General features: G+C 43.3%; 1 protein-coding gene across 6 annotated transcripts in view; it reads right to left on the reverse strand.

The window, feature by feature from the left end:
- Positions 1-14,255, reverse strand: part of LOC121541592 (netrin receptor UNC5D-like) — a 353,223-nt gene extending 338,968 nt beyond the window's left edge. For all 6 annotated transcript variants that reach the window (XM_041850722.2, XM_041850721.2, XM_041850720.2 and 3 more), the window contains exon 1: positions 13,951-14,255. In XM_041850722.2, the coding sequence (XP_041706656.1) occupies positions 13,951-14,062 (112 nt within the window). In that variant the 5' untranslated portion in view covers positions 14,063-14,255. The remainder of the gene's footprint in view (positions 1-13,950) is intronic.
- Between the last annotated feature and the right edge of the window lie 725 nt (positions 14,256-14,980).

Below are 14,980 nucleotides of genomic sequence, written 5' to 3' on the forward strand. Positions count from 1 at the left end.
ACAATCCTTTGCAATCCATTTTGCTATTGTGTTGGTCAAATTATCTGAGGTTGATTTTGTTAATTGCCTGCAAACATTCAGCGTGGTCTGGCGCAAACCACTTGCTGAATCTGACGGCCCAGCAAACGCATGTTTGGCGTTGACATGGTACTTCAAGCTTGAACAGCTCCGGTGAAATTGAAACTCCTTCTTACAAATCTTGCAAATAACCTTGTACTTGTTAACTGTACCATCATCATTCTTTTTATATTTGAATCCGTCAATAGGCCCACTTTGCTCACCTTGCTCCATCTCGCCTCTAGCTCCCAACCACTTTCCTGACCTGAATAATTTGTCACACTGCGCATGCGTGAAATGCGTTAAAAAAATTGACGTAATTAACAGCAAACAACTAATTAACGTCGTTAACGCGCTATTTTTGACAGCCCTAATATATATATATATATACAGTGGGGGAAAAAAGTATTTAGTCAGCCACCAATTGTGCAAGTTCTCCCACTTAAAAAGATGAGAGAGGCCTGTAATTTTCATCATAGGTACACGTCAACTATGACAGACAAATTGAGGAAAAAAATCCAGAAAATCACATTGTAGGATTTTTTATGAATTTATTAGCAAATTATGGTGGAAAATAAGTATTTAGTCACCTACAAACAAGCAAGATTTCTGGCTCTCACAGACCTGTAACTTCTTCTTTAAGAGGCTCCTCTGTCCTCCACTCGTTACCTGTATTAATGGCACCTGTTTGAACTTGTTATCAGTATAAAAGACACCTGTCCACAACCTCAAACAGTCACACTCCAAACTCCACTATGGCCAAGACCAAAGAGCTGTCAAAGGACACCAGAAACAAAATTGTAGACCTGCACCAGGCTGGGAAGACTGAATCTGCAATAGGTAAACAGCTTGGTTTGAAGAAATCAACTGTGGGAGCAATTATTAGGAAATGGAAGACATACAAGACCACTGATAATCTCCCTCGATCTGGGGCTCCACACAAGATCTCACCCCGTGGGGGTCAAAATGATCACAAGAACGGTGAGCAAAAATCCCAGAACCACACGGGGGACCTAGTGAATGACCTGCAGAGAGCTGGGACCAAAGTAACAAAGCCTACCATCAGTAACACACTACGCCGCCAGGGACTCAAATCCTGCAGTGCCAGACGTGTCCCCCTGCTTAAGCCAGTACATGTCTAGGCCTGTCTGAAGTTTGCTAGAGTGCATTTGGATGATCCAGAAGAGGATTGGGAGAATGTCATATGGTCAGATGAAACCAAAATATAACTTTTTGGTAAAAACTCAACTCGTCGTGTTTGGAGGACAAAGAATGCTGAGTTGCATCCAAAGAACACCATACCTACTGTGAAGCATGGGGGTGGAAACATCATGCTTTGGGGCTGTTTTTTCTGCAAAGGGACCAGGACGACTGATCCGTGTAAAGGAAAGAATGAATGGGGCCATGTATCGTGAGATTTTGAGTGAAAACCTCCTTCCATCAGCAAGGGCATTGAAGATGAAACGTGGCTGGGTCTTTCAGCATGACAATGGTCCCAAACACACTGCCCGGGCAACGAAGGAGTGGCTTCGTAAGAAGCATTTCAAGGTCCTGGAGTGGCCTAGCCAGTCTCCAGATCTCAACCCCATAGAAAATCTTTGGAGGGAGTTGAAAGTCTGTGTTGCCCAGCGACAGCCCCAAAACATCACTGCTCTAGAGGAGATCTGCATGGAGGAATGGGCCAAAATACCAGCAACAGTGTGTGAAAACCTTGTGAAGACTTACAGAAAACGTTTGACCTGTGTCATTGCCAACAAAGGGTATATAACAAAGTATTGAGAAAATTTTGTTATTGACCAAATACTTATTTTCCACCATAATTTGCAAATAAATTCATAAAAAATCCTACAATGTGATTTTCTGGAGAAAAAAATTCTCATTTTGTCTGTCATAGTTGACGTGTACCTATGATGAAAATTACAGGCCTCTCTCATCTTTTTAAGTGGGAGAACTTGCACAATTGGTGGCTGACTAAATACTTTTTTTCCCCACTGTATATATTGGGTGATCACAGCAGAGGTTTGTAATGACAACAGCTCCTCTAAGCCATCAAAGATACCCTACGGAGAAACAGATCCAACGACAAACAAGATTCCGTATTAATCCACACACACATATAAACCCATGGATGAGGAAGATGTTACAATAGGCAGTCTGAATCCTATTGTCATTCCAACTCAATATCCTCACTGAATATTCTGCTACAGTACATTCAATCCAATGCCAATGGCACCAGGGAAGACCACACACGCACACGCACACACACACACAGACGTTCTTGTGCAATTTGGTTCTAGGATGTTTCATGTCAACATCAGAATATGGAAAGACGTAATTTCAGGTTTGTGTTAATTTCATATATGTAATTACTGTTTATTTCATGGAAACACCCTTCACTCACATACTGCTTTAAAACTGGCTTTAGAGGAGTATATAATTAGCTTAATATCAGGGTGTAAACTACAACCTAATCTTGAAATTAATCAATACTAATAACTTAACTGCCTGACATATATTTCAAAAGGAAATTGTATGGTTCATCAACACATGTTTTTGAGGTAACTATTGTGACGTCACGAGAGGCTACACAGCTTTCAGCGGGATTGCTCAAGTAGTGCAAGGAGACAAGGTTCAAACAAAACAAGGATTTTATTATAGGTCTTGGGAAATTAACGAAAATATAACAAAATTCTGTTCTCTTGTGGCTCTTTAAGGGTTAACAGTTCAGGGATGTCTCTTCCACATCCAAAATCATAATTCTCACTCGCCCAGATAACTTTCCCCCAGCCTTACTGTAGTCCACGTTGCAGCTAGTGGCCAACCCAGCAAAAGTCCTTCCAAATGTCTCTCACGTATTTCCACAGGTGCATATATCCAAAGGTGAGTATTTCCCAAAGGTAAGTATCTCCAAATCCTTATATTCCTCATGGAAGTGGACGTGCAGCACTCTTGTCCTCCAGAGAGCCCAGGTTGGAGACTGTGTCTCTTCACCCCCCACACACTCCCCTCAGTGTGTCTCTTCCTTCCCAAACCTTCAGCTCATCAGCTCCTCATTTGTTTCAGCTGCGTGGGAAGATTGGCCATAGAGGGGTGGAGTTCCCGACCATACCAGCAGATGGAGCCATAGCTGTCTGGGTTTGCAGCCATCTCAGGGGGATGTAACGTCCCTCCAGGACACAGCCTCTCGTGACATCACACTATGTAAAATGTCTAAAGCTGGACTTGAGTAGTCCATCATCTTATCATGATGGTACTGAGTAGGCCTTTTAACATTTTGTGCACTGTACTGTGGTTGGTGTCCCGCTGGTACAGAAAATGACTGTACTCATGTAATTAAATGAGGGGTTTAAAATGTGTGGATCTACCTTGAAAAACAACAGGTTGATTTTTACATTTTGAATGGCACTGGAGAAGATGGCTGCCGTTTTACAGCCCTCTAACCAATTGTACTATTATGTGTGTTTTTCCGCGTTATTTGTAATTTATTCTGTACATAATGTTTCTGCCATCGTCTCGTATAACCAAAAAGAGCTTCTGGATATCAGGACAGCGATTACTCACCTCGCACTGGACAAAGATTTTTTCTTCAACAAGTCGGACGCAAAGGATATCCTACAGACACCCGACAAGGCCCAAATCCCCGTCATTCGCATGAGAAAGTGACTGAGATATCGTGGACGTAGGTTGGGGTGCCTTGTAAGGATCTGACGGCGAGCGAGTAAACTGCCTCTTCCATCAATCCTATTAGCCAATGTTCAATCATTTGAAAATAAATTAGATGACCTAAGATTACAGTTATCCGACTGTTTTGCCAGCACAGACTGGAACATGTTCCGGGATTCTTCAGATAGCATTGAGGAGTACACCACATCAGTTACTGGCTTCATCAATAAGAGCATCGATGATGTCGTCCCCACAGTGACCGTACGTACATACCCCAACCAGAAGCCATGGATTACAGGCAACATCCGCACTGAGCTAAAGGGTAGAGCTTCCGCTTTCAAGGAGCGAGACTCTAACCCGGACGCTTATAAGAAATCCCACTATGTCCTCCGACGAACCATCAAACAGGCAGAGTCAGTACAGGACTAAGATTTAATTATATTACCACCGGCTCTAACGCTCATCGGATGTGGCAGGGCTTGAAAACTATTACAGACTACAAAGGGAAGCACAGCCGCGAGCTGCCCAGTGACACAAGACTTCCAGACGAGCTACACCACTTCTATGCTCGCTTCGAGGCAAGCAACACTGAAGCATGCATGAGAGCACCAGCTGTTCCGGATGACTATGTGATCACGCTCTCCGTAGCCAATGTGAGTAAGACTTTTAAGCAGGTCAACATTCACAAGGCCGCAGGGCCAGACGGATTACCAGGATTACCAGGACGTGTACTCCGAGCATGTGCTGACCAACTGGCAAGTGTCTTCACTGACATTTTCACATGTCCCTGACTGAGTCTGTAATACCAACATGTTTCAAGCAGACCACCATAGTCCCCGTGCCCAAGGACACTAAGATAACCTGCCTAAATTACTACCGACCCGTAGCACTGACGTCTGTAGCCATGAAGTGCTTTGAAAGGCTGGTCATGGCTCACATCAACACCATTATGCCAAAAACCCTAGACCCACTCCAATTTGCATACCGCCCCAACAGATCCACAGATGATGCAATCTCTATTGCACTCCACACTGCCCTTTCCCACCTGGACAAGAGGAACACCTACGTGAGAATGCTATTCATTGACTACAGCTCAGCATTCAACACCATAGTGCCCTCAAAGATCATCACTAAGCTAAGGATCCTGGGACTAAACACCTCCCTCTGCAACTGGATCCTGGACTTCCTGACGGGCCGCCCCCAGGTGGTAAGGGTAGGTAACAACACATCTGCCACACTGATCCTCAACACGGGGGCCCCTCAGGGGTGCGTGCTCAGTCCCCTCCTGTACTCTCTGTTCACCCATGACTGCATGGCCACACACAACTCCAACATCATCATCAAGTTTGCTGATGACAAGACGGTGGTAGGCTTGATCACCGACGTCGATGAGACAGCCTACAGGGAGGAGGTCAGAGGCTTGGCAGTGTGGTGCCAGGACAACAACATCTCCCTCAATGTCAGTAAGACCAAGGAGCTGATCATGGACCCTTAGGAGAAAGAGGGGAGAGCATGCCCCCATCCACAGGGCTGTAGTGGAGCTGGGTCGAGAGCTTCAAGTTCCTTGGCGTCCACATCACTAAGGACTTAACATGGTCCACACACACCTACACAGTTGTGAAGAGGGCACGACAACACCTATTCCCCCTCAGGAGGCTGAAAAGATTTGGCACGGGCCCTCAGATCCTCAAAAAATTATACAGCTGCACAATCGAGAGCATCTTGACTGGCTGGTATGGCAAATGCACAGAGGGTGGTGCGGACAGCCCAGTACATCACTGAGGCCGAGCTCCCTGCCATCCAGGACCTCTATATAAGGCGGTGTCAGAGGCCAAAATAATTGCCAAAGACTTCAGCCACCCAAACCATAGACTGTTCTCTCTGCTACCCTCCGGCAAACGGTACCGGAGCATCGGCTCTCTGACCAACAGGCTCCGCGACAGCTTCTACCCCCAAGCCATAAGACTGCTAAATAGCCATAAGATTGCTAAATAATTCATTAAATGGATACACAGACTATTTGCATTGACCCTATCTTGCATTGACTCTATGCACATTCACAAGACTGTTATATACTGTATACACCATGGGCCTCATTTATCAGTCATGCATAGGCACAAATCTGTGCGTAAACCATGTGTGGGATAATTTCCACACAAAGTGAGAGATTTATCAATATTAACTTTTGCTTGAGAGTGTGCGTAAATTTAAGGACAGCCATGACAATACGTATGCACAGTGCCAAGTGATGGAATAAGGGAACTGCTTGTCAAGCGTAGAATGGGGAAAATACAGTATATGTTGAAAGTGTGTGAAATTGTGAGAGTAAGAATAAAATCATTTTTCGATTTCATTGTATTTCCATTGTGAATTCATGCAACATACAATGAGTGTACAAAACATTAGGAACAGCTGCTCTTTCCATGACATACAGTGGCTTGCGAAAGTATTCACCCCCCTTGGCATTTTTCCTATTTTGTTGCCTTACAACCTGGAATTAAAATGGATTTTGGGGGGGGGTTGTATCATTTGAGTTACACAACATGCCTACCACTTTGAAGATGCAACATATTTTTTATTGTGAAACCAACAAGAAATAAGACAAAAAAACAGAACACTTGAGCGTGCATTACTATTCACCCCCCCAAAGTCAATACTTTGTAGAGCCACCTTTTGCAGCAATTACAGCTGCAAGTCTCTTGGGGTATGTCTATACAGTGAGGGAAAAAAGTATTTGATCCCCTGCTGATTTTGTACATTTGCCCACTGACAAAGACATGATCAGTCTATAATTTTAATGGTAGGTTTATTTGAACATTGAGAGACAGAATAACAACAAAAAAATCCAGAAAAATGCATGTCAAAAATGTTATAGGCCACTCCAGGACCTTAATGTGCTTCTTCTTGAGCCACTCCTTTGTTGCCTTGGCCGTGTGTTTTGGGTCATTGTCATGCTGGAATACCCATCCACGACCCATTTTCAATGCCCTGGCTGAGGGAAGGAGGTTCTCACCCAAGATTTGAAAGTACATGGCCCCGTCCATCGTCCCTTTGATGCGGTGAAGTTGTCCTGTCCCCTTAGCAGAAAAACACCCCCAAAGCATAATGTTACCACCTCCATGTTTGACGGTGGGGATGGTGTTCTTGGGGTCATAGGCAGCATTCCTCCTCCTCCAAACACGGTGAGTTGAGTTGATTACAAATAACTCGATTTTGGTCTCATTTGACCACAACACTTTCACCCAGTTCTCCTCTGAATCATTCAGATGTTCATTGGCAAACTTCGGACGGGCCAGTATATGTGCTTTCTTGAGCAGGGGGACCTTGCGGGCGCTGCAGGATTTCAGTCCTTTACGGCGTAGTGTCTTACCAATTGTTTTCTTGGTGACTATGGTCCCAGCTGCCTTGAGATCATTGACAAGATCCTCCCGTGTAGTTCTGGGCTGATTCCTCAGCGTTCTCATGATCATTGCAACTCCACGAGGTGAGAACTTGCATGGAGCCCCAGGCCGAGGGAGATTGACAATTATTTTGTGTTTCTTCCATTTGCGAATAATCGCACCAACTGTTGTCACCTTCTCACCAAGCTGCTTGGCGATGGTCTTGTAGCCCATTCCAGCCTTGTGTAGGTCTACAATCTTGTCCCTGACATCCTTGGAGAGCTCTTTGGTCTTGGCCATGGTGGAGAGTTTGGAATCTGATTGATTGCTTCTGTGGACAGGTGTCTTTTTTACAGGTAACAAGCTGAGATTAGGAGCACTCCCTTTAAGAGTGTGCTCCTAATATCAGCTCGTTACCTGTATAAAACACACCTGGGAGCCAGAAATCTTTCTGATTGAGAGGGGGTCAAATACTTATTTCCCTCATTAAAATGCAAATCAATTTATAATATTTTTGACATGTGTTTTTCTGGATTTTGTTGTTGTTATTCTGTCTCTCACTGTTCAAATAAACCTACCATTAAAATTATAGACTGATCATGTCTTTGTCAGTGGGCAAACGTAAAAAATCAGCAGGGGATCAAATAATTTTTTCCCTCACTGTAGAAGTTTGGCACATCTAGCCACTGGGATTTTTGCCCATTCTTCAACGCAAAACTGCTCCAGCTCCTTCAAGTTGGATCGGTTCCGCTGGTGTACAGCAATCTTTAAGTCATAGCACATATTATCAGTTGGATTGAGGTCTGGGCTTTGACTAGGCCATTCCAAGACATTTAAATGTTTCCTCTTAAACCACTCGAGTGTTGCTTTAGCAGTATGCTTAGGGTCATTGTCCTGCTGGAAGGTGAACCTCCGTCCCAGTCTCAAATCTCTGGAAGACTGAAATAGGTTTCCATCAAGAATTTCCCTGTATTTAGCGCCATCCATCATTCCTTCAATTCTGACCAGTTTCCCAGTCCCTGCCAATGAAAAACATCCCCACAGTATGATGCTGCCACCACCATGCTTCACTGTGGGGATGGTGTTCTTCGGGGTGATGAGAGGTGTTGGGTTTGCGCCAGACATAGCGTTTTCCTTTACCAGAGTACCTTCTTCCATATGTTTGGGGAGTCTCCCACATGCCTTTTGGCGAACACCAAACGTGTTTGCTTATTCTTTTCTTTAACCAATGGCTTTTTTTCTGGCCACTCTTCCGTAAAGCCCAGCTCTGTGGAGTGTACAGCTTAAAGCGGTCCTATGGACAGATACTCCAATCTCCGCTGTGGAGCTTTGCAGCTCCTTCAGGGTTATCTTTGGTATCTTTGTTGCCTCTCTGGATTTAATGGTGCTCCGTGGGATGTTCAAAGTTTCTGATATTTTTTTATAACCCAACCCTGATCTGTAATTCTCCACATCTTTGTCCCTGACCTGTTTGGAGAGCTCCTTGGTCTTCATGGTGCCGCTTGCTTGCTGGTGCACCTTGCTTAGTGTTGCAGACTCTGGGGCCTTTCAGAACAGGTGTATATATACTGAGATCATGTGACAGATCATGTGACACTTAGATTGCACACATGTGGACTTTATTTAACTAATTATGTAACTTCTGAAGGTAATTGGTAGCAAAGGGGCTTCATAGCAAAGGGGGTGAATACATATGCACGCACCATTTTTCCGTTATTAATTTTTTTGAATTTTTTGAAACAAGTTATTTCTTTCATTTCACTTCACCAATTTGGAATATTTTGTGTATGTCCATTACATGAAATTCAAATAAAAATCCATTTAAATTGCAGGTTGTAATGCAACAAAATAGGAAAAACGCCAAGGGGGATAAATACTTTTGCAAGGCACTGTATACTAACCAGGTGAATCCAGGTGAAAGCTATGATCCCTTATTTATGTTAAATCCACTTCAATCTGTGTAGATGAAGGAGAGGAGACAGGCTAAAGAAGGATTTTCAAACCTTGAGACATGGATTGTGTATGTGTGCCATTCAGAGGGTGAATGGGCAAGACAAAATATTTAAGTTCCTTTGAACGGGGTATGGCAGTAGGTGCCAGGCGCACCGGTTTGATTGTGTCAAGAACTGCAATTCTGCTGGGTTTTTCACTCTCAACAGTTTCCTGTGTGTATCAAGAATGGTACACCACACAAAGGACATCCAGCCAACTTGACACAACTGTGGGAAGCATTGGAGTCAACATGGGCCAGCATCCCTGTGGAGCGCTTTCGACACCTTGTAGTCCATGCCCCAACAAATGCCATTCCGGTGCATATCCAAGTGCTATCCACCCTCGGGTTTTTGGCAACGGGCATTTTTCAAAAGGGAGCTTGCCGATCAGCATCTCACAGCCCTCGATGAGCCAATGTTTTGGATACAATCATCAGCAAAACGAACAGTAACACATACAATTTACATCACCATCGTACAACAGGTTGAAGTCAAGAGGGGTTTCTTTGCCATAATGCCATCAATGGGTTCCCAAATACGAATGGAGCAAGAGACGGCACCCACAGCCATTAAATAACCATCTCAAAATGATTTCAACTATGTGAACAGAAAAGGTTTCCACTCTTAATGTGCAGGTTATGTGATGCTCAAAAGACGCTGCTGAATGTGGTGGCAAGGTGGCCAGGTGAAATGCATAACTCATTCATTCTGCAGAACAGCAATGTTGGCCTATACGCCTATAGGAGGGAGCTGTTGAGGATGGCTGGCTTATTGGTGAGTGTTGCCTACTCATTTGAAGTATATTTACATTTGCTAAAGCAACTTGAATTGTCCTAGTGGTCCTCTCTTTGTAGCTATGTTTTTATTTTTACTGGTCAAGCCACAACTGAGCATGCCAAATAAAACATTTTGGTTGTACTCAAATAAAACCTTTTGGTTGTACTCAATCTGTGACATTCTATTTCAGTCTCGTAAAAGTGTATTTTCCGTAGCTTTTTTTGGTTGTGCCATTGTATTTCATGGTACAGCGTTGTATATTCCCCACAGGCTTTAAAGGGATGATTTTGACCTTATATGGTTAATTAGGTGCATTTCAGAATGCAAATAGCCAAGGTCGTGCACGAGCAATGAGGCTGAGAACAATTGGTATTTATCAATGGTTATCTTCTAACAGTGTGCGTATGACACTCGTAGGATTGTTTGATAAATCACACTTTTTCTATGGGTACTAACATTCAAAATGCCATTCATAAGTAGTATTTTAGAATAGTTTCTAAAAAAAGAATTGTACACCTCCACAAGTCTGGTTCATCCTTGGGAGCAATTTCAGAATGCCTGAAGGTACCACGTTCATCTGTACAAACAATAGTACGCAAGTATAAACACCATGGGACCACGCAGCCGTCATACCACTCAGGAAGGAGACGCGTTCTGTCTCCTAGAGATGAACGTACTTTGGTGCGAAAAGTGCAAATCAATCCCAGAACAACAGCAAAGGACCTTGTGAAGATGCTGGAGGAAACAGGTACAAAAGTATCTATATTCACAGTAAAACAAGTCCTATATCCACATAACCTGAAAGGCCGCTCAGCAAGGAAGAAGCCACTGCTCCCAAACCGCCATAAAAAATCCAGACTACGGTTTGCAACTGCACATGGGGACAAAGATTGTACTTTTTGGAGAAATGTCCTCTGGTCCGATGAAACAAAAATAGCTGTTTGGCCATAATGACCATCGTTATGTTTGGAGGAAAAGGGTGGCAGCTTGTAAGCCGAAGAACACCATCCCAACCGTGAAGCACAGAGGGTGGCAGCATCATGCTGTGGGGGTGCTTTGCTGCAGGAGGGACTGGTGCACTTCAAAAAATAGATGGCATCATGAGGAAGGAAAATGATGTGGATATATTGAAGCAACATCTCGAAACATCAGTCAGGAAGTTAAAGCTTGGTCGCAAATGGGTCTTCCAAATGGACAATGACCCCAATCATACATCCAAAGTTGTGGCAAAATCGCTTAAGGACAACAAAGTCAAGGTGGCCATCACGAAGCCCAGACCTCAATCCTATAGAACATTTGTGGGCAGAACTGAAAAAACGTGTGCAAGCAAGGAGGCCTACAAATCTGATTCAGTTACACCAGCTCTGTCAGGAGGAATGGTGCAAAATTCACCCAACTTATTGTGGGAAGCTTGTGGAAGGTTACCTGAAACGTGTGACCCAAGTTAAACAATGTAAAGGCAATGCTACCAAATACTAATTGAGTGTATGTAAACTTCTGAACCACTGGGAATGTGATGAAATAAATAAAAGCTGAAATAAATCATTCTCTCTACTATTATTCTGACATTTCACATTCTTAAAATAAAGTGGTGATCCTAACTGACCTAAGACAGGGAATTGTGAAAAACTGAGTTTAAATGTATTTGGCTAAGGTGTATGTAAACTTCCGACTTCAACTGTAGCTCTCATGCTAGAAAATGTTGGAGACCCCAGATATACACACTGTATACACACTCACTCACACAAACTACACTGACACTCACACAAAACCCACACACATTCACATACACACACATGCATACTGACACACACTTTCACCCTCATCATATCTCGTTGCTACTCTGTTCTTTATTCTTACTCTTATCATTATATACACCCATAGTATTCGGTGCATGTGGCAAATAACATTTGATTTGATTTGACATTCTCCAAAAAAAGAAAGACAATAGGACCCTCACACATTCAAAAAAAAGAGAATAAAAACAACCTGGATAATCCCATGCATCCTCTCCATATTGAGCTCATGAATTCCTCTCATGTTGAATGTCAGTTATATCAAAGCGGTGGCTGGAGAGACGGGTTGACATTACATTTACATTACATTTTAGTCATATTTGGGATAAATAAAACATGGGGTCTCCCACAGATGACTCCTCTCTGTAGCCCTTTATTCATCTCTCTCTCTCTCTCTCTCTCTCTCTCTCTCTCTCTCTCTCTCTCTCTCTCTCTCTCTCTCTCTCTCTCTCTCTCTCTCTCTCTCTCTCTCTCTCTCTCTCTCTCTCTCTCTCTCTCTCTCTCTCTCTCTCTCTCTCTCTCTCTCTCTCTCTCTCTCTCTCTCTCTCTCTCTCTCTCTCTCTCTCCACATCAGATGGTGAGAGTCACAACTGAAACATCAAACGGCACTATCAAACCTGCCACTGGTGCTGTGTGTCTGTGTCTCTCTTTTCTCTCCTCAACCCTAATACTCAGATCACTCCATTTACTATACACCTGCAGGCTATGTCTCAATTGTGTCTCTGATATAGTGGATCATGAAATAAGTACACATAGCAGAATAATATCACACGGTCGGAAACCAGCATTAGGATATTATCACCCAAGGCTGGGTGAGCACACATAGGCGCTGATCAGATTATCAATGGTCTGGAGATATCAATGTCCTCTAGTGAGATGTAGAACAACAAAAATCATTAGGTTTCTGAAGCATCTGGTGCCAAGAGAGTAAGAATGAGGAGAAAAACGACAGAGGAGGGAAGAGTGAAAACGACAATGAGGGTTATTTAAAAGCTTAAAAGGATGGGGATGGATCCAAGTCCTTATTAATGAACTTCCATCTCCCAATACACACTATAATACCTCCCACTATCTCAACCAACTCAGCCTCAAAAAGCTAAACCCCTGAAGCTGAATAGAGCCCTAATCTAATATTTATATTATGCAGGTTCAGTTGATTTCCATACTTGATATGCAATAATAAAATCCTTATGGCTAATTGACTTGCAAATGCCTCATTGTAAGAGATGATAGGCAATAAGTTAAGTGGGTGTCAAGAGGTCAGGGTTGATTCAATAGGGAGGAGAGCATCGTGATGGGGTCCATAGCGAGACCTATAGCAGGACTTAATGTAAGTTGAATCAGCCTAACTACCGGAATAGTATTGTTTTCAATGTGTTGCCTATTTGATGTAATCTTTTCATAATAATAAAATGAAGTACCCACGTTATTCACCATAACACATCATTTAATTATCCAACGAGGTGTTGTAATTACAACACTTGGACATCACAAGTCCAACTCAATCCAATATGTCTGAACTGTCATTATCGACTATGTGTTACATCAAATAGCAGTGTTTTGGGATGTGAACCCATCCCTCTCCCGGAGAGACCATCACAGCATGGAAGATCTGAGCGAGCGTTTCGCCGCTGTAAACAATCAATGTATTTTAATTCAATCACACAAAAGCCAAAAGGTGTCTCTCTGAGAAACATTTGGACCATGACCAACAACCAGTCAGTATTATCTTGAATATTGTTGTATGATTCATTTTCGCTTCTGCCTTCTGCGGTGTGGGCCGACAGAATACACTGCATTATTGTCTTACTCCCTACACTCTTAGGGTCCCCACAGGAGAACCCTTTGAAGAACCCTTTTTGGTTACAGGTAGAACCCTTTTGGGTTCCATGTAGAACCCTCTGTAGAAAGTATTCTACCTGGAACCAAAAAGGGGTCTCCTATGGGGACAGCCGAAGAACTCTTTTGGAACCCTTTTTTCTAAGATAATTAGCCTAGGGTCAGATATGATGATATATTATTTGTAGCCTATAACTCACATGTATATGATAGGTGTTATAACATAGCCTATAATTGCGGACGTTGACGGAAGAAGGGGAAGCATTTAAAATACGGTTAAAATACCAAGAATAATATTGACAAAGTTTAGCATACTACAGTTAGTTTGTCCGATTGGATACCATAGCACACACCCTGACTAACCTACATTATAGCAAATACCTGCACTTGCACAACACACAGCTGTTCTGGCAAAAACAAATATTACACATTCTGAATTGTTCTTACCTCGTGCCACCGTACAAGGGAACTGCAACCCGAGAAACACGAGGATGACCAAACTCCGGTAGCATCCCCCCGAAAACTGTCCCATCACTGCGCCGGTCGTCTTCCTCACCATCGGACAGGGGATGCTGCGCGAGGGTCTCGAGCATTTGTCGTCGTCGACTGTCACCAGTAACAGGTTACCCCGCACTGACAACGTTTACACAGGGCCAGTCTGTCGCAGTCTCAGCCGAGGATGGCAAACAGCGACGGCATCTCTGCTTCACAATGCAGACAGATGGAGCGCGGTGTCTGTGTGTACTGCGGTCGGGCAGCCTGTGTGAGAGAGAGTGAAATAATTAAGGCGCACAAGCCAATAGCTCTCAGCTTTGGAGCAGAGAATGGGGGGTTGAGAGAGAGAGACATGCACTAGCGCGGGTTGACTCATAACTCGCGCGGGGTGTGCTTTTAAGGTCATGAAATATTGTGTGCAGGTGGGTTGAATAAAGACAAAACAATGCATTATAAAATCCATAAATGTATCATTCTTGTGGAATTTCTATCTATTGAGGTTTTTCCTTCATTATTTTTAGGCTATCTGTCATTAGTGTGTAAGCTTAAGTTTAGGGCTTTAGGGCCTAACTGTACGACCACCACACCAATCACCAAATGCTTTTGGAATGTGCTGAAAAAGTAAAGTCGATCCACTGAGGCAAAAAGACAATGTCAGAGTTTAATTCAGTAAGAGAAAATCTGCGAAATGGAGAGTTGAATATAAAGAGGCCATTGGTGTTTGTGGAGGAAAGTATTCAGGCCCCTTGAATTTTTCCACATTTTGTTAGGTTACAGCCTTATTCTAAAATTGATTAAATCTCATCAAGCTACACACAATACCCCATGATAACAAAGCAAAAATGTGTTTTTAGAAATGTTTGCTAATAAAAAAAATGGACATATCACTAGTATTCAGACCCTTTACGCAGTAAGTGTAGCTCAGTTGGTAGAGCATGGCGCTTGTAACGGCAGGGTTGTGGGTTCGTTTCCCACGGGGGGC

Source organism: Coregonus clupeaformis, chromosome 27 (assembly GCF_020615455.1).
Source record: "Coregonus clupeaformis isolate EN_2021a chromosome 27, ASM2061545v1, whole genome shotgun sequence".
NCBI classification, from domain to species: Eukaryota; Metazoa; Chordata; class Actinopteri; order Salmoniformes; family Salmonidae; genus Coregonus; species Coregonus clupeaformis.